Source organism: Lissotriton vulgaris, chromosome 1_1 (genome assembly GCF_964263255.1).
Source record: "Lissotriton vulgaris chromosome 1_1, aLisVul1.2, whole genome shotgun sequence".
NCBI classification, from domain to species: Eukaryota; Metazoa; Chordata; class Amphibia; order Caudata; family Salamandridae; genus Lissotriton; species Lissotriton vulgaris.
Genome location: NC_141685.1, coordinates 820,254,740 through 820,275,647, shown reverse-complemented (window position 1 = coordinate 820,275,647; position 20,908 = coordinate 820,254,740). Strand labels below are relative to the sequence as shown.

The window sequence follows — 20,908 nt, the reverse complement described above, 5'->3', positions numbered from 1 at the left end:
AAGTAGCACTCACTTTAAATTAAAAATAAAATCTGGGTACTTTTGTCGTGATACAGTCTGCCCTGAGTGCAAAGCGCCACAAAGTTTTCGTCCCAGAATATCGTTGCAAATATATCGTTTGATACATATATTGTATCCTATATACTGTCTATAAAATATTGCAAAATGTGGATTTAATATTAGAAAATGTATAACTAGTGGCACAGTAGTGTTGGAAACAATATTTAGGACACCATATTTATGCCAGACATTTTTTTGTATGTGATATTATTGCATCCAAACACCACAGTCTCTTCAGTTCTCTTATGATGCACAGGTTTAAAATACTAACCGGATCTGTTTTGTGATTACAATACATCCCTAGGATGTACTTCTTACCTTATTTCATGATTTGATGGTATGTTACATATTGTATATAGCGCACCTGTGCCATTGGTATGGCTTTGCAGCACTTTGCTGGTGTGTACTTTCCTATATGCACTTCCCGCCGATATTTTGCCTCTCAACATTAGAATGCCACAATAGTGTTAGTGTCCATATTTAGAAGTACAATCTCGAATCACGTGCTTAGAAGCAGCCGTTTCTAACTTAAGGAGCATGTTGCAAATGGGCCACAGAGAGCTATATCCTAAACATTTCAACTCAGACTCTGACATGACACACATAACATTTCTCCGGCCTGCACTCACCCGTCGGAGATACAACCATGTCACGCTTGAGCCGTCTCCATACTCGAGGTGCTAGATTCTGAGCCTGCAGTGGGCAGTTTCTCGCTTTATGACGCATGTTACTTGTTAGTATCCCTGCTGGGGTTCACGTACATCTCACTTCTCACAGCTGAGGCAGAAGGCACATTTTCTGCCTCGTCTGCGCCTAATATCTTCCGAGCCACGACGTGCAACCTTTGCCCGTTCTCCACCCTGAACAAAGTAGTGCACCACCACACGGGCAGAGTGCAGGGAACGTGTGACGCAGCTAGCGCTGCCTAACGGGAGCAGTCTTGCCAGGCAGGCCAGCAGCGCTATTGATGGAGTCCAGCCTGGTGTGCTTGCACTTGATGCTGCTCGACTATGTGCCCAAATAAATCATGGGCTGGCCACCAGAGCCACACAGCTGCCGCCGGCCGCCTCCAAAATAGTGCCGCCTGGGGCGGACTACCGCCCTCGCCCCCCCCCCCCCCCCCCCCCCCCTCCTAGCTACGCAGTCACAGATAGGATGGCTGGAAGACCGAGTAGTTACTCTGCCTCTCAAGACCAACTTACAACACATAATAGCTTTTCACTGCAAAAAAAACACAATTAAGCAGCAGATGTGCCCTCGGAGAGACCCGTGGCATTTGTAATTGGCACCCAGAGTTCATAGAATTAGAGAACTTGTCTGCATTACTCGAGCAAACAGACCCTGCCAGTCGCTTGAGGGTGTTTAATTTCTTTCAGCAGTAGGAAGTGTGAAGATGCAGGGGCGAAAGAACACAAAGCTCATTAACATTCAAATGGTCTTTTAAAGACCCGTGAAGTACTCGGCGCGGCTGTTGTGTGCCTGGGAAGCTGTCTCGGCTGGGCTGACACTCCGACAGGGGTGTGGGGGGTGAAGCCCTTTAAGCACAATGGACTTTGCATGCCTGCAGGCACTATGTCTCTGCCTCCTGCCTGGATTTCGCGCCACTCGCGTTTAAAAAGCGGCGGCGCGAACGGTCTTGAAGGCATGTCTTTGTCACAGTGTGCGAGCTAAATCAAGGACACTGCGCGCTCCAGGTGACAATCATGCGCGCGCGCCCACCCGCGCACGTTCGAGGGAACAGTGCCCCTCACCAACCTCCAAAACTGTCTAAGCGACATAACTAAATGGATGAACTTCTCCCATCTCAAACTAAATAACGGCAAGACAGAGATAATGATCCTAGGCAACCAATCGGTCTACCAACCTAAAGCTCTGTGGCCGCCCTGCATGGGTTCACCACCTAATCCAAAACAAGAAATCAAGAGCCTAGGAATATGGCTGGACGAAGACCTCAATTTTTCCACCCAAGCAAGAAAAACGGCTGGTGTGTGTCACGGCCTCCTACGGTCAGCTAGGAAAATTCTGCCCCTACTCCCAACGTAGTCCCAACAACTCTTGATCCACGGTCTTGTGTTGTCACGTCTGGACTACGGCAACGCCCTCTATCTGGGGGCCCCTAAAAAAGTACTATCTAAACTTCAGATAGTACAAAATGCTGCCGCCCGCCTCCTCACAGGAACTCCTTGTCGCTGCTCAGCCAAACCAGCCTTGAATGCCTTGCATTGGCTGCCTATTCAGGAGAGAATACATTTTAAGGCACTTTGCACGACATATAAAATCTTGCATGGTAAGGCTCCACCAATCTTACAAAACCTTATCACACCCTACACCACCAAGAGAACGCTGCGATCTTCAAACCGCAACTTAGCATTTGTTCCAAGAATCAAGAAAGCCCGCTCTGGTGGTCGACTGTTTGCATACAATGCTTCCAAACTGTGGAACACGCTGCCCCCAGGCATCAGAGCTCAGCCTAACCTTCTCTCATTTCGTAGGGCACTCAAGACATGGCTGTTCCGGTAAGGCTCCTCCTGCTTCTGGTTCTTTTCACTAGCGCTGGGACGCTCACGGGCAGCCATGCGCTCTACAAATCTGTAAAATAAATAAATAAATCTCATTGGAAGAGGAGAATGAGATCTGGGGTATACCCAATTTGGCAAAGGTCAAAAATCATGATCAATCATTCGCTGTGTACCTGCAGATAGCATCATAGGTTGTAGGAAGTAGCTTGAGGGCATGCAATGGGAGGACCTTATCAGACATGAGTAGGCAAACCACTCTTAAACGGGGTGCTCGTACAAGCGCCATTGATTACATCCTTGTTGACGTTAGATTATGGGCATTAGTTGAGGACTTGCTAATTGCCCCGAGTTTTGACAGTGATCACAACCCCTTGCTGATAAAAATGAAGGGCCCTGCATTGGTCAGGCAGCTACCCAGCTGTCTATCCAGGGAGGGCGACCCTCTTGTAACTAACCACCGCAGAAGAGTCACCTGGTCCAAAGTGCTTGAAGAGCCGCATTTATACTTCCTGTCTGGTTTATGCAACAGCATGGATTGTGTATACCTCCCGGGGCCAACCTCCAATATTATCTGTGCACAATGAATTCTACGGAGCGTTACAAACTGTATTCACCAAAAATAGCTCTCATATATCAAAGCAGAGTTTGGGTCTTGTAGTTGAATGAAGCCAACATATTTTTACCACCTTAAAAGCCCACATGGGTCTAGAGCCTTCGCCAGGGCTACGGTTTCCAAGCTTATCTAAGCAGTCCTGCCATGCCAAAAAGAGGTCTAAGGCTCTCGCCTTAAATCAAGGAGACTTTACTTCAGAAACCTAAAAACATAATAAGTTAATCATAGGGCTAAAGGGTGCCATACTGTAACTGGTATAACAATATAGTACAGACAGTAGTGGCTTAAAGAAGCCATTTAGCCAGGGGGGGGGGGGGGGGTTGGGGGGAGAAGTCTGTGGAAACCTCTGATTGGTAAAATAGCCTCTGTACTCTATCAAACTCATGTTCGTTTTTTAGAAAAAGGGGAATATGTTGCATGTATAGTCATGCTATGGGGGAACCTGAAATGTCTCCACCATTCTCCCTGTTAGGTCAGTAGAATTTCCTTTCCTGGTGTCAAGGGCCCCCTTAAATATTATGTTTAGGGGAGTGAGGGGTGGTATCCCACAGGCTACTTACCCTTGTGGTCACTACACCCCCTATAAGACCACTTTATGTGGGAAGTGGGCATAACCCTGTCCGAGAATTCCTTAAACTGCCATCACCAATGGCAGACTTGTCCTATAGGGGGCACATCAGGCAGCTCACCTTAGGGGTGTGACTGTCCTTTTAGTGCATCTAATCAGTGTGGGTACTTGTTCCTATGTGGAGAGGGTTTAGTAAACGTTAAAGAAAAGGTGTGGTTCCAAGGGGATCTTCCTTGTTTGGAAGTGTTGCCCTCACACACCCATGTGGGTGTCATGCTTCATCTACACAAACTCCAAACCATCCAGAATGCCGCAGCCAGACTCTGCCTCGGAACACCACGTCACGAGCACATGACCCAACACCTATGTAACCTCCACTGGCTACCCGCGAAAAGAGTATCATCTTCTAACTACTCACCCACACCTACAAATCACTCAACATCATCAGACCCAAATACCTTAACGACAGAGTATCTTTCCACGTACCCAAGAGGAACCTCCGCTCTGCCGACCTTGCCCTGGCAGAGGTCCCCCCCCGCATCCGCAGACACAGAACCCACGGGAAAACCTTCTCCTACATCGCAGCCAAGACCTGGATGAGCTCCCTGTGAACATCAGACGCTCCCTGACCCTACACACGCTCAGGAAGGACCTCCAGATCTGGATCTTCGACTGGTCCGGAGCCGCTGGCCCCCCGCGCATTGAGACCCTCACGAGTGAGTAACACGCTTTACAAACCCCTGATTTATTGATTTTGCTCCTTTTGGGGCTGGCGCTGCAATGCCTCTCGGGCCCGCGAGAGGGCTCTTTGTCGGGGATCTTTTCTTGTACCAGCCGTGACTGTGCATGCAGGTGTGTGGGGTATAATGTGTAAGTTGGAGATTGTGATCTTAAAATTACCTAAAAAGAATCAAATTTTATTCAGAGACCCTTTGGTAAGGTTGAAAACTAAGATGCGGTATTGTGCGCAAAGTTATGATACACCACTACTCAGTGAGTGTGTTGTAGTGCACTATCGAGGTTTCACTATTCAGGTCGACATGTTTCACGCTATGTTGTTCCAGTACTGGATCCCTAGTGTTTCTTTAGGTCCAAAAAATATGTTCCCTACCCCTGAATTAGGGTGGGTATCTAGAGTCGTCTTATACTCCATTCCTGTTAGTGATGCAATAGATCCTGGGTGTCTGTCATGCGCATCCCAGTACTAATCCATAAATTAACCCCAACTCATAGGCCATAATGTGCCCTAGGTCAAGGCAGGGGACTGCAAGATTATTCCGGTTTAGTTCCAAGCGCAGTCAGCAGCCCATCACCTACCCCTCGTCCTGCCTGCCTGGTAGTGCACCACGCCTCCCAGCATATCTAATTTCCCCCCTGTCTTGGTGCTAAATGGGCCCAGGACAGGGGGTTGGCATTTCCCCTGTCGGGGAAGCCATAGTCACACATCAAAGGAGGCAGAGGCCTTTAATCTTCCTGCCTTAATATGCTGATTACTTAGCCATCCTGCATAGACGAGGTGACAACAGAGCAGGCACTGTTTCTGATCTTAGAAAGCGTAGGCACTCGCCTGCAGGAGATCAGAAACCTTGTCTGTGGTGGGAAGCTGGTCAACACCAGTCAGCCAGCACACTAGAGGCTGGTAGGTTTTGATGCCCTTTGAGTGCATGTATTAATAAATACACCACTGGAATCAGTGTGGGTTTATTAATGCAAAGTGTTTGATACCAAGCACCATAGATTTCAGTAAAGCCATCCTGTAGCTTGGAACTCGTTTTTTAAAGTGTCCAGCACATGTACTTAAAATGGCTTCCCTGTTCACCTGGGATATCGAAGAATTGACTTGGACATCAGCAGGGGCATATTTTCTCATGCAGATATGCCCACACGTAGTATAGCCCACCCTGCCTTAGGTCTGTAAGGCCTGCTGTATAAGTGGCTTATCTACACTGCATGCAGTGTCTGCAGTGTAGGTAATGTCATGTTTTCACTTTCATCTGCATCAAGACACGCAGCCTGCAGTGGCAATGTGTATGAGTTAGTTAAGGAGTCCCTTTGGATGGCACAATACATGCTGCAACTCTTAGGGACTCTCTTTAGCTCCCATGCCCTGGGTACTCGAGATACTAGGGACTTACAGAGGTGCTAAAGGAGTGGCCAATTGGGGGACCAATTGCCCAATTTTTAGGGAAAAAGATCTGGTACTGGAACTTAAAATGGCAGGAACCCAGTGCACTTCTGTCAGAATTGCATCATGTACCAGGCAAAAAGTGTGTTGGGGGGGGGCCTGTGTCAAAAAGGGGCACCTTTCAACAATCGCTTCATAAGCGCTTGTCCACTTTTTTTTGTTTTCATTTTAGTTTTAATCTTTGTGTACTCATTCTTTTTTGTCCAGGCTTTTGGAGTACCTTATAACAAGGTTTCAGTATTGCTTCTCTAATACCACACATTTCAGAATAGCTAAGGACTTTGAAAATGATTACCATTTCGATTTTTTTAAAATGTATTTTGTTCTTAGAGGAGTATTTTCAAATCTGGTATGCTCCTAGTTTACCCCTGCTTTATTTTCCGATTCTCTACAAACAAGATCGTTCACGCGAGTAGGCAGGATTTTGCTGTGTCCAAGACATCGGCATGTCTAGAGGCCCTTGAGTAGTAGGCATGCCCTCAGTAAAGGGATCTGCCTGGGAAAATCTGAACTATCAAGGGTACAGTGAGAAAAATTAATATTGCAAAAAAGCAAATGTCCCTGCATGCCACAGTGCAGGGATGGGGGTGGGCAGCAGAAGTTAAGCTTATTTTCGAGGGTGAGCAAGAGTTGGGACAACCAGGGAGACCAAGTACAGCTGTCTGAGACTCTAAAATAATGGGAAATGCTGCGCCTATGGCTCTTGAGTTCCTTTTCTTCCACATTCTCTTTGTTTTGTTTACCAGAGAGTGCTTTTTCACTTTAATCGCTACCTGACTATCCCCCTTGATACTTAGGATGCGCTGTTTACAGCATCAACTTGTTTTTTTTGCTGAAGTTTTATTTTTGTATCCCTGCACAAAAACCTAATCTACTAAGATGTAAGGTCCCTTCTCTTTAAGAGGATGATCTACAGTTCGTTAAGGGAACATGCTTAAATGAATGATTATGAATTTAAAGAACTCAAACTACAGGAATTTTCAAGCTCTTTAAACTGCATGCTTGGGGTTCAGTTATCAATTTTTTTGTGTTTAGGAGTGATGCTTCTGTGGCAACTAAATAACAATTTTGGGCCTGACGCTTCTTTACTGATCCTCTGGATTGAAAGGTTCCCATATGCAGTAGATAAGGCCAAATCTGAATTCAAATGTTTGTAAAAGCAAATAATTTCATTTAATTTATCCTGTCTTTTTGTTACCAGCAATACGGAACGCTTGCCCTTTGTGTCCTGAAGAATATTTCAGAGCTTGCCACGTTAACAAGCTTTTTCGCCATCTTCAGAATTTGCACTGGAAAATCTCTGTTGAATATGAAGGTATGTTCATTAATTTGTTCAATAACAGAAGGTTTGAAATATAGAACTATAAAGGTTGCAAAAGGTTTCACAGTACTATCTCTAACTAGTAGTGTGTAGTTTTATGTTTGACTTCATCTCTCAGCACGTACAGAAATTCTCTAGGCTCCCAAGAATTGATACAAAATGGCTGCAGCACTCCAGGGTGAACAAAAGGAGGTTACCTTGAAAATCGCAGAAACAATTAACATGAAAATCTAGTATTTAAATGCATGTCATAGAGCACTCCCTTCTCTCTTCCACCCAAAAAAGTATTAATTCCTGATGCCGATATTTGGTGCGGCATACTCTTCTTTGCTCTCCCTTGAAGCATAGGAATTTCTTGGTGAGCGTATAAAGATTTTTTATGAAGCATTCTCTTTGATGGGATTGGCTCATATCCAGTTTCATTATAATGGAACATGCATTGATGAACAAAGAACTTCTATCCCTTGACTTGGTCCATTTCTGTAAATGTGTTCCTTTCATTAGATAAAACATTTTTTAAATTTCACGAATAGATATCATTAAGAGCCAATCAATTTTATAGGGAATTCTTTATTGCTTTTGTTTTGTAAGCTCAGACTGTGCTTTTCCATTTCACACATTGAGCAAAGTTGAGCATTTGGTCAGTTGGGTTTGGTGATATGCAAGTGGTGTGCTGGCATCACAAGAAAATCCCCTGTTCTATGTAACGAGCTAAACCTAAGGTAGTGGTGTATATTAAATTGGTGAGTACTTTGGTTAGTCAGATCTTTCTTTCATCCCCCTCCCCCCCCCCCCCCCCCCACACAAAGTAAAAACCTTTCCATTATCCCCACGTCCTGATATTAGCAAACTGCTGCATTATTTGCCCTCACAAGCTACTGGATGTCCATCTGAAGCGGTTATGCTTGTAGGATGACTGTTGGATGGGCAGTGCCATAGCATTCACTAATGTGAGAATTTGTAAGGCATTTCAAAAGTTGATATTAGTCTACAGAGATATCATCATGTGAAGTTAAATCCTTGCTTTCTCTAACAAAATAAGGTCTTTCCCATTGCCCTGAACATAATCTTTTCAGTTTTTGTTAATGTCCATCTTCAGTAGCATGTCACAACTAAAGAAGATCAAACCATTTTGTGCCTCACAACTCACCTTCACAAGAAATGTCACTTGTATTGAAATACATGGCATCCTCCTAACCGCCCGCCAAGTGTTTGACATAGACTTCAGTGTGGTCAACAGCTCACAGACCTTCCTCATCCTTGAAAAAGTAGTGCTCAACGCTATTGACTTAAATGGGATCATCACAGTACACATCTGAAGTGGCCTTCCTTTGAAACTCCATAGGCTGTGAGGTGTGCATTCCATGTGGGATGTTTTGCCAAGAATTCGTTTCAGAAAGGTTAATATTCTTACACCTTTTTAGATACAAGTCTCTTTCAATCTATCCAGTATAATATGTAAGGCAGTTGTTGTGCAAAGGTTTCCATATCTGCTTAATGGACATTAATCACCAGGTACCTCAATGTTGCAAGGAAATTCTGTGTATTGAGATTTGAAGCGTTCTGCAAGTTCGCTCCTAATAATCAAACCCTATCCACATCGTCCCCCTCCATGATCAAATACATTTTCGAATTCAATTAGATTGACTACAGTTTCACAATAATTGAAAACATAATTTTTTAACTACATTTTGGCTAAACAGTTTGAAACGTGGTATTGTTGCTGTATTCTTAAAATATTCATCTTTTAATTGTACATTGCTTAACGTTTTCTCTGTGTGTCCTCAAACATATTTCTATATAAAAGAAAGTCACAGGCCTGCCCTCTACATTATGTTAGGTTCATAATTTCACATCTATAAGTGGATCACAGACAGGTGGCAATGCACTACACACAAAAATTCATGACATCCTACGTGCACTTGTAGTGTCTAAAGTCTTTATTATCTCAAACATCTAGTGCACCTGACTACCCTGAACTTGTATACATCCTTGATGCTTAGAAAATGATGCTTTTCACTAGAACCAAAACTAAAGTAATAAAGTGTGTTCTAGAGGAATATACTGTTCCAAGAAAATAGGAGGATGCAATTGAGGGATTAGTAAGGGAGGCTAAATCAATTATGTTGCAGTCATGACAGGATGGAAAAGGAAACCAATTTGCTTCTTTAGTCCTAATTTGTCATCTGGTCTCAAGGGAGCAGCGCATGTCGGGTAGCATATTGGTTGAGTCCTCTATTTTTGAGGTTTTGTGGCTTTTGGTAAGACAAAGTAAATGAGATTCATATATTTATTCTTTGTATTCTGTTCTGTAATCGACATCTGCTATGTTCTCTTTTTTTGTTTGTTTTTTTGTTCCCGTTAGGGTATCGAATGTGCGTATGTCACTTACAGTGTGGCTCAGCAAAGGCGAACGTCAATGGCCAGGTATTTCTTCTTTTTTTTAAATTAATTTATTAGCACTTCAATAGGTAATACTGTAATACAACAAATTGGAAGAACACGGCATAACTTAAATCAAGTGTTGCTTGATTTTGAGTCCACAGTGTGTGCTTAGTGAGTCGAAGGTGCTGCTCAATATATTTCAGGCCCCGGAGAGAGCAGAAACAAAATTACGTAAAAGCCAAAATAAATATAGGATCTCTGTTGCAAAGCTCACTATAGTTGCAGTGCATTATTAAATTATCCCCCTACATGATCTGTATGGATTGGGGAATAAAAATACAGACATCTGTGTTACTACAGTGTTTTATTCATGCAAATTTATAATAGCAGGCCTTTTCCTGAGACATTGTCCTCCAAGTTTGACCTTGAGGATTGGTCCCCTAGAAATCAGCAGTGTAATACAGGATGTGGTATTGCTGCCTGCATCTTAACACAGACTTTATTGGAAACTTTACTCACTTTAAGGAGAGTTGATGGCTTGCATGTAGCAAAGATTATTTTTTTTAAGTGTTCAAATTGTATCTATCTTTTCAAACACTTGGTAATGGGAAGTTGACGCGGTTCCATCCACACTCTGTGCCTCGATAACATGCGCAGAGGTTCACAGAGACTCTGCCTTGTCTACGCATGGCCTAGGGTTGAACAGTGTGCCGTTATTGGGACCTGGATTTGATCCTGATTTATTTATTTCTATATTTATTTTTTAAGACCTTTATTGTACATGCATAGAAATACACAATGTAGGGCCTACAACCTCCAGGGCTGGCCGCAGTGGTAAAACAAGCAATATAGAATATACTGAGCACACGGCCTTAGAGCCGACAAGCCAGGGGTCCGGCGGCGGATGGAAATATCGTGGTGCATGATGGTAAGAATGTAAATATACGACATGACTTGGGTCTAAGATTTTTCTCTTTTTTAAAACCAATAACAAACCCCATAATAAAATTAAACCCATGGCAATCCTGTTCAGTTCCTCAAAGGCGACAAAATAACTGTCAGGACTGCAGCTGTATTAACATTGATGTTGTGACCAAAAACCAAATCCCACAGTATGAAGCCCGATAAGCAGTCGGACGGGGTCTATCACGGCCATGATCTTAATTTTTTGATGCTCAGCTTCAGCTCTCTTGGGCAGATGAGCATTGGCTGCATGCTTCCTAAACCCAGTCCCAAGACAGACTGGGACAACAAACCTCCAAGCCACCCCAACATAGGGGGCAACCACCCACAAGGGACAAGGGCAAGACATGGCCAGATGACCCTTAATCAGAGGATAGCAATGGAAGGAGGGGAGGGTAGGACAGGGATAGAAGCAATCCCCCGCAAACCTGGAGTAGCCAGAGCAGCAGGGTACCGGAGCACCGGAACCCCGGAACCCCACCCTCCAAAGAACCAAAGGAGGAATGAACTGCCCCCAGAAGGAGCACCCGTCAAGAACAAGGAAGGCACTCACAGGAGACACAGCCCCCCACCGGGAGGCGAGTACCGAAGACCAACCCAAGGGTCCTCGCAGAATAGGGGAAGCAAGGCGGACTGTGAAGGAATCTGCGGCTAGAATCGTCTATACCAGATACATAGTTACCGAAGGTAAGTAACTCGTACATGTGATAGACTACTAGCTGCAGATTTCTTCACGTAGAATAGATACCCGAGCAATACCCCCTGGAAGGAGAGTCTGCGAAAGGAACCCAACAGCCAATATAGAACAGAGGGCCCCACAGGGGACCAGATCTGTGGACCAGGTAGAACCTTGTCCCTGCCAGGCAATGGGAACCCCCACAAGCAGAACCCCACCAACCCCAAGAGGAGGTAGAAGGGAGAAGAAGGCTGAAGAGGCCCGCACACTCACAGCAGAGGAACCAAGTGCAAGGTCGGAGAGGCTGAAGCACACCACTTCCTCCAAGGCAACATAGCTTCCGCCCAATGCCAAGTGTTGTGCCTAGAATCATCTCCTTCCTAGTTGCTCAGCCAGAATGAGTGTGATGTCTGTGTGGAATGTTGGGGTGCTTGATGACAGAGAGAGTAGAATGTGAGTATGCCTGGTGGTGTGTGGAGAATGACAGTTGATGAGAGTGGGCTGAGCAACAACCATCTAGCTCCTGGTGGGACTCTCCAACTGATTTACTAAGACTCCTATGGAACTTGTGGTGATTTACTAATAAACCTCCTACTTGGATAAATTACCTGGCTACCTCTACATTTTATCCTCCTTTACCCACAACATTTGGCGACGAGGGTGGGATAGATGCACTTATTATTGGGTCACGTATTTACCCTATACATTCATTGATGATTTTCAGGTGAAGGTTGTGCACTTATTATTGGGTCACGTATTTACCCTATACATTTTTTGATGATTTTCAGGTGAAGGTTGTGCACTTATTATTGGGTCATGTATTTACCCTATACATTTATTGATGATTTTCAGGTGAAGGTTGTGCACTTATTATTGGGTCACTTATTTACCCTATACATTCATTCATTCATTCATTTTAAATAGGTTGTGCACTTATTCTTGGGTCACGTTTTTTTTTTGACGCTTTTATGGGATTAATTGTGTTCTTTTACTTTTCTCCTGTTCTGCCTTTGAGTCTTTTTGCTGTTTAATTTTTCTTTTCCTCTTTGTTTTCACCAAGGGAAGGGGATGTGTGCCATATTGTATCTGTTTACACTGTTCCTTTCTTCCCTTATTCTAGTTGCTTACTTCTACCTATTCTTCTCTTCTTATTCTTTCCTTCCTTTGTGGTTCTGAAATTCTGGACCCTGCTGTAATATGGTACCGAGGCCCAACCCTCGTGTCACAAAATATCATCGTACCATGACGAATTTGGTGTCGGCAGACCGGTAATGAGTAGGACATTATCCCTATGCATTTGCGTCGTGATTGAGTGATGCTAACACCCTTAAATCGTGGTTTCTGTTCCGAACGCTAGGACTCCATTTTGTGAACGGCATCCATCTTATGGCTTGCCCTCATATAGTCAATTGATTGAGGCCGAGCTTGATCTGAAAGGACACGTCCACCTTAGCTGACTTCCCCATGACCTGCCCGAGCTGACTCCACTGCCTCCAGCCAAACCTGTTCGGGCAGTTCCTCGCCCAGTGGCCGAGTAAGATAGCATCAAGGCACAACATGCCATAAACCATTCACTACATACAGACCCTGTTTTCTACACACATACACCTGTCCATGTTTCTTGTTTATGGCCAGTTTTACGATGAGGAGGTGCCCGATTTTATTGGGGTTTCATCGATATCTGATAGTAGTTCTGGGCCGGGCTGGGCCATCTATTACCAACTGGACATCTAAAATATGGGTTAGCCGACATGACTTTGCTTTTTGCTTTATTGTGGAAATATGTATATGACCGTATTGTAAACTGAAGAATTCTTGCCTGCAGCTGTTTTTGTATAAAAGGAGAAGGCTGGTTCTGTAAAAACGAACAGTCTCCTGAGAACTTACATCCCGTGCTGTTGTACTTCTAGGACACTTGTTACTTGGTTGCAGCCAATAAAACTCGATCTCTGACTTCACCTAGAAGACTCTTTATTTCTCTGGTCCGGAACAGGGAGAGCTCAGAGGTCTTCGGGTGTTACCCCCTGGCACCACCGGGTTCCTAAAAACCCGGCACCTCACCTTCCTTGTCAATTTGAACTGTCCGCTTGCTAGTATGAACTGTCCGCTTTATGGCAAATGTTATTATTCTTTTTTTTAAAGTTGCTTTCTTGTAAGTTATTGTGTTATATTACTGTTGAAGGAAAGGGGATATGTTGTGCCTAGAATCACCTCCTTCCTAGTTGCTCAGCCAGAATGAGTGTGATGTCTGTGTGGAATGTTGGGGTGCTTGATGACAGAGAGAGTAGAATGTGAGTGTGCCTGGTGGTGTGTGGAGAATGACTGCTGATGAGAGTGGGCTGAGCAACAACCATCTAGCTCCTGGTGGGACTCCAACTGATTTACTAAGACTCCTATGGAACCTGTGATGATTTACTAATAAACCTCCTACTTGGATAATTTACCTGGCTACCTCTACATTTTATCCTCCTTTACCCACAACACCAAGACAGGAAGAGAGGAAGAAGAAGCCTAGAGGACCCAAGGAAATGAGGGAAAAGAAGGCAAACCCACTCGAGATGGAGAGCAACATGCCAGCCAGAACAGTGCCGGCAGTCAAAAGCCGCCAGAAGCAAGAAGAACAGCCAGAGGCCCCAGGAAGACCGAGTAGGCGGCGCCTGGCAAGAAGAACACAGGATCATCCTAGACCTCGGCAAAGGAACGGGGAGAGGAGGAGATGCCCGGGCACATCAACTATGAGTGGCCGCGCACACGACCTCAAACAAAAGCAATCTACATAAACGCTATGGAGAACAGGCACCAGAAGGCGACCAGAACCCCCTAGCAGAGCGCAAGCCATATGATAGCTACCACTACCTCACATAGGGTACGTTAAGTCCCAAGATATGGGAACCCTCTTTGGAAGAACTTCCGCAGCAGAGTAAAAACAAAAGAGCCACGGGGAAAAAACACCCTCGCAGAAGGCTTGACAAGCAGCCCAAGCAAAGCAGAATGCCTAATCTCAGGGCCAAGTCTGCTCAACAACTTTGGCAGAACACACACACACATAATCAACAAAAGGGACGTCCAGCAGCCAACAATGCCACTTCCCAAGGAAGGACGCAAATGGCCAGAAAACGCACTCCACAGCCTGAACAACCGCCTAAGAAGGCCCAGAATCAGCCCAACTCAGGAGTCACTGAGGAGGGGACGGAGGAGAAGGAGGATAAGACGGAGGAGGACTGAGCCCTCCCAAGAGCCTTTGGATGGCAGAGTCGGCCGGGGCATGGAACAGGCTGCCATTAAACGGAAGGTTGATGAGTCGCTCCTGAATATTCTCAGGGTATACTCTGTCCCGAAGCCAAGCATGGCGACCGAGGAAGCCATGGCCCTTCCCAGCACCTCTGAGATGTCCGGAGCAGAGAATAAACGCTGCAAGCTCCCTGCCATCCAACGCATGATGTCGTAAGTCCACCTGACCAATCTCCTGGGACGCTGCGGATCACAGAGACTCAGCCGAGTCCCACAAACAGCAGGAGGCCCTAGCCAGAACACACAAGGTGTTAAGGGCCCGCAGGGCAGCGCTAGTCGAGGCGAACATGTTGCGCCCCCAAGAGTCCAGCCAGCGGGCCTTCCGGGACGGCGGAGTGAACAGTGGCAGCAGGGAGGGAAAAGTAGTCCGCAAAAAGGGGGCTGGCGGCCGAGGGGTGAAGGGAAAGACGCTGGGTCACGTGGCGTCAGGCGGTGCCAGTGCAGAAGATGCTGAGGCACCGGGTCCTCTGAGGCAGGACACCTCCAAGCCCCCTTCAAGGAAGAAAGGAGTGCACCTTCAAAGGGAAGTAAGATTTGCCCCAGTATTGGAACTTTCATAAATTCCCATGCTTTGTATCATTCCCCGTCGTCAGAATGGGAGCCTCGGTAAATAGAAAATACCTTCGTAGTAAGCACAAAGTGAAAAAATAGGCCTAGGCCTCATCTCATTTTGTAGCTTATCCACCTCTTTTTGTAAAAGAGACCAAATTCTTGCAGTAGCCAATTAGAGCAGCCTCACCCCATAGAACCTTCCTGAGAGAGCCTCAGATTTTCTACCGCACGTTGTGCAAGGGAGTCTCCATTGAGCTCTGCTCAATTATCTTCACTTCTGAGTATTTTTCTTCAACTTGTGCCTATTTTTTTTTGTCATGTCTGACAAAGAGAAGAAAGCACTTTTTAGAGCCTGTGCTACTTACTCTAAAAAGAGGTTGTTTGTTGAGGACAAACATGAAGACTGCATATACTGCTTATATCCGGATCAAAAAGCCACGGACTCCAAGATTTGCAGAACCTTCTCCACCAAGACCTTGAGGGACAGAGAGAGACGTCTCCTCACTTGGCTACAGAAAATGAAAGACCGCAAGGAACTTATGTCTTCTGACAGTGTGGGCTCCTCTTCGATGGTGTCATCAAGAATGTCGAAGAGGAGGGGTAGGTCTCCCCCTGCTTCATCTGATGAGCCCCATGTCAAGGCCTTACCTGGGACCTCTGATAGGTCTGATAGGCCTGCTTCCCAAAAATCTCCTCACCACGGTGAAAAGGAGAGGCAGGGAAAGCCTGAGGAGTCGCAACCTTCTAAAAAGGCTAAGAAGATCGTCCCTGTGACTTCACCACCCTCTGACAAGGATAGAGGGGTGAAAAAGCCTTCTACTGCGACTCAGGAGTCGTTTCAGACGATAAACAGCGTTCGTCGACGGTGAAAACCACAGGTACGCCGACGATTTCTATCAAGAAAGACTTGTCTGTAAAATTGGCCTCGTCGACGGGCTTGTTGACGACTGCTACGACGACGGCACCTGCGCCGTCGACGATGCTTAAGACGCCTGATGCCTGTTCGTCGACGAAAATGACTTTCTCCACGTCGACGACGATGACGAGAGTCGCTTCGGCGACGACGAGGACAACGTCGACGGCGACCAGGTCGACAACACCTGTCTCCTTGCTGCTGACGAGTTCGTCGACGATCCCGTCGACGATCCAACCATCGTAGACGATGACAATCTCCCCGTCGACGACTCAATCCTCGACGACGAGCGCAGTTTCTTCGTAGGCGCCTCCGTCGACGAAACAGTCTATGAAGATACAACCGTCGACGCCGATTTCGTCGTCTGGAAACATTGTTTTTTCTCACAGAAAGAGACAAATAACACTGGAAATGACATCTCCACGGCAAGTCCAACGGTTTCCTCCTACCCTATTGCTGGATGAGGATTCTGAAGAAGAGGCTTATAGCGATTTAAGCCAGGCTTATAGCCCTTCTGACTTACAACTAAAAATACAGGACATCAGTTCTGAGGAAGGGGAAATGGAGCAACAACAATATGTTCCACAGGATTATTATGAACAGGAAATGCCAAGCATGCAGGTTCCTTTCCAAAAACCTCCACGTCAATCTCAGCAGGAGATGGTGGCGATGCCATCCACTCTCATCTCTGATCTACAACTAATGTTGCAGGACTATCGGAGGCAATTTCCTACTCCTCAGGAGGTTCAACAGGTACGCCCTCCTACACCTCCGCCTCCGTTATCACAGCCTGTGGCAGAACACTCTTTGCCTTCAAGAGGGCGTGACATAGAGCCCATAGAGCATCCACAAGAGGTGGTGCCCATTTGGGATGATACAGATGATGACAATGCCTCATTGGATGTAGATCAGCAAGTGGAACCTGACCAAGACCAGAATCTAGACTGGAATCAGGATGATCTTCAAGATCCAGACGTCACAGGGCCTGATACTCCAGCAGATATCGGAGGCTTTTACAACTTGATGGAATGAGCTTCCAAGAGATTTGGTCTTCCGGTTACCACAGTTCAGTCCGAGTGTTTTTTGTACGATTTCGAAGAACAATTCCGGAAATCCGTACGTTCAATCCCCATCAATGAACATGTTTGGTCTGAAGGCCTAAAGGCTATGCAGAAGCCGGCCACAGTTCTCCCGGTGCTCCCCAGACTGGAGAAGAAATATAACGCGCCAGAGGGCAGCCCGGCATGTCTACTAGGTCAACCAAAACCGGATTCAGTCATTTTCCTGGCCGCACAGAGTAAATCTAAAAACCCAACCACGCCCTTAACGACGCCACCGGATAAAGAGGGCAGGCGTTTGGACAATGTTGGAAAAAGATTCTCCACAATGGCCAGGCTCCTTGTTAGGGCGGCTAATGCTTTGGCGATTCTGGGGAGATACGATCGCCAGATGTGGTGTGACCTCTCCCCGTTCGTGGAAGAACTTCAGGATACATCTAAGGACGAGGTCAAAAAGATCTTACTGGAAGGAGAGCGAGCCTCTTCTGAAGTAATCGACTGCGCTATGGATATAGCAACTACGGCCTTCCGAGCGCTAGCCGGCTCAGCAGTTCTGAGACGCCAGGGTTGGTTGAGAGCCACGTGGTTCAGACAGGAGGTACAAAATAAAATTCTAGATCTGCCATACGATGGGAAGATGTTAATAGGCAAACACGTGGATGACGCCCTACAGGGCATAAAGAAAGATACGGATACGGCCAAGTCCTTAGGAACTTTACAATACTGCAAGGTGCCCTTTAAAGGAGCAAGAGGAAGAGGATTCTCCTCCTATAGAGGCGGCAATCAGCACCGCTACTCTTCCAACTCCCAACCTGGCCAAACATACAAACCCCAGTATTCACAGAGGGGTTCTTTCTCTCGCCAGCCGCCGAGAGGACGACAAGGGCAGCAGATGAGAGATAATACCAAGTGACAATAGCGGTCAGGTGGCTCTTTCTACTGTTCCTGTGCCCTCATTAACACCTGTGGGGGGCAGGATTGCCCATTGCCTCAACAACTGGATGGTCATAACAACAGACCAGTGGGTCCTAAACATCATCAAGAAAGGACACACGTTGGAGTTCCAAGAGCTTCCTCCAACAAGCGCTCCAGACGCCTTTACACCCAAACATCTGAAACTCCTTCATCTCGAGGCCCACCAACTCTTCACCAAGGGGGCAATAGAACCTGTACCTCTCTCCCAAAAGGGGAAAGGGTTCTATTCCAGGTTCTTCCTGGTTCGGAAGACAAAGGACAAGTGGCGTCCGATCTTAGATCTACGACAGCTCAACACTTATCTCATCAAGTTGTCCTTCAGGATGGTCACTCTTCAGGACATCCTCTGCCTTCTCAATCCAGGGGACTACATGGCGACCCTAGATTTGGAAGACGCTTACTTCCATGTACCCATTCATCCAGCTCACAGGCAATACCTTCGATTTACAGTAGGCAAGAGCCATTTTCAATTCAAAGTACTGCCTTTTGGTCTCCGATCCGCTCTGCGGATCTTTACAAAGGTACTGGCTCCGGTGGCAGCCTTTCTCAGAAAGCAGTCTTTTGAAGTCTTCGCATATCTGGACGATTGGCTGCTAAAGGCTCCTTCTTTCCAAGAGGCGTCCAGGGCAGTCACGAGCTGCAGACAGCTGTTCGAGCAACTGGGCCTTCGGCTCAACAGAGAAAAATCGATTTTGCGCCCCTCCAAAACAGCAAAGTTTCTGGGTGCCATCCTAGACATGGAGTGCTGCCTGGCTTTTCCTTCGGAAGAACGCCAAACCAAGCTAATTCTTTCAGCTCGCGTTCTACAGACACGGAAGTTTCTGTCAGTTCGAAAATACAAATCTCTTCTCGGATCGATATCATCCTGCATACCATCGGTACCACACTGCAGGCTGCGAATGCGTCCACTGCAGGAACAGTTGGACAAACAATGGCGTCAGGTGACAGGCTCCTTCGACGACCGGATTGTCATCATTCCGGAAATGCGGAAGGCAAGCAGCTGGTGGTTGCTAAAAGACAATCTTTCAGTAGGTTTACCATTCCAACTTCCACCATCTCCCATGGTATTAACAACAGATGCTTCCATGGAGGGATGGGAAGCGGTCCTCCAAGAACTAAAGGTCAGTGGTCATTGGAGCCCAGTCCAAGTCAAGTTCCACATCAATCTACTGAAACTTATGGCCATTCGTCTAGCCTTACAGGCTATCCTTCCAAGGATCTGCAACCGTTCAGTGCTGGTTCGTACAGACAACACCACAGCCATGCACTACATAAACAAGCAAGGCGGAACGAGATCTTGCACCCTTTCGAAGGAAGCACAGAGGCTTTGGAATTGGGTGATCCAACACATCACCCTTTCAGCGGAACATCTGGCGGGAACACTCCATGCCACAGCGGACGCTTTGAGTCGCCAAAAGACTATCAGCCACGAATGGGAACTGGATCAGACCATTCTAGAGGAACTGTCTGCACGTTGGGGGACCCCAACCATCGATCTGTTTGCAACTCTCCGAAACGCCAAATGCCAGTCCTACGCAAGCAGGGTTCACCATCGGGAATCCTTGGGGAATGCGCTTTTGATTGCCTGGTACGGCGCATTTGTTTACGCTTTTCCTCCTATTCCGCTGATCCTGAGACTGATCCGCAAGCTCAAGGCGGAACCGTGCAGAATGATTCTGATCGCACCAGCATGGCCCAGGCAGTTTTGGTACACAGAACTTCTCCTCTCCCAAGATCAACCAATTCTCCTGCGTCCTGTTCCATCACTGTTGACAATGACTCACAGACCGGTTCTGCATCCAGACCTGAAGTCACTGCGATTGACAGCGTGGCTCCTGAGCTCAGAGGGTTCCAGGGTTTAAATCTTTCAGGAGAATGTAAAGACATTTTGGCCCAGGCCCGAGCGCCTAGTACGAATAAAACTTATCGGGCTAAGTGGAAGAGATTCTGCCTTTGGTGTCGGAGAGAAGGTCTACATCCATATACTTCTGCACCGCACCAACTCTTGCCTTACATCCTTTCTCTTGTGAAATCTGGATTGGCTCCTTCTTCTGTAAAGGTACATCTAGCGGCCATTTCTAGATTCACACGATCATCATCAGGTCCTTCCCTTTGGTCTGCAAGGATCATTAAACAATTCCTGAGGGGTTTATTCAAGGTTTTTCCACCAGTCCGGCCTCCACCACTAGCCTGGCATCTTAATTTGGTCCTGTCGCATCTAATGAAGGCCCCATTTGAACCTATTCATAGGGCCGACCTGAAGTTTCTCTCATGGAAACTGGCTCTTCTCTTGGCCCTAACATCGGCTAGAAGAGTTAGTGAGCTCCAGGCTTTCACAATTGAGGAACCTTTTCTACAATTCAAAAATAATGTTCTCATCCTAAGGACAAACCCTAAATTTATTCCGAAGGTACCCTCAGAATTTCATCTGAATGAGCCGGTGGTCTTAAAATCCTTCTTCCCGCGGCCCTCAACGCCAGCTGAAAGGGTTTTGCACTCTTTAGACATTCACAGATGTCTCAAGTTCTACTTGGAGCGAACAAGACTATTCAGAAAATCTTCCCAGCTTTTTGTTTCATTCAGTGCTCCACGGAAGGGGTGTCCAGTTTCTAAACCCTGCATTTCCCGCTGGATATCCAGTGCAATACACTTTTGCCATCAAGCAGCGGGGAAACCACTTCAACGAGCAGTTCGTGCTCATTCTACGAGATCAATGGCTTCATCGGTGGCTCTATTCTCAGGTGTCCCGATCAAGGATATATGTCGAGCGGCGACATGGAGCAGTGTCCACACCTTCACTCGCCACTACTGCTTGGATTCTTCTTTGAA

The 20,908-nt window shown here is 46.4% G+C and overlaps 1 protein-coding gene across 1 annotated transcript in view; it reads left to right on the top strand.

The window, feature by feature from the left end:
- TRMT1L (tRNA methyltransferase 1L) overlaps nucleotides 1-20,908 on the top strand; it is a 540,757-nt gene that overhangs the window by 79,788 nt on the left and 440,061 nt on the right. The window contains exons 6-7 of the mRNA XM_086957219.1: nucleotides 7,147-7,260; nucleotides 9,632-9,693. Coding sequence (XP_086813345.1) covers nucleotides 7,147-7,260; nucleotides 9,632-9,693 — 176 coding nt within the window. The remainder of the gene's footprint in view (nucleotides 1-7,146; nucleotides 7,261-9,631; nucleotides 9,694-20,908) is intronic.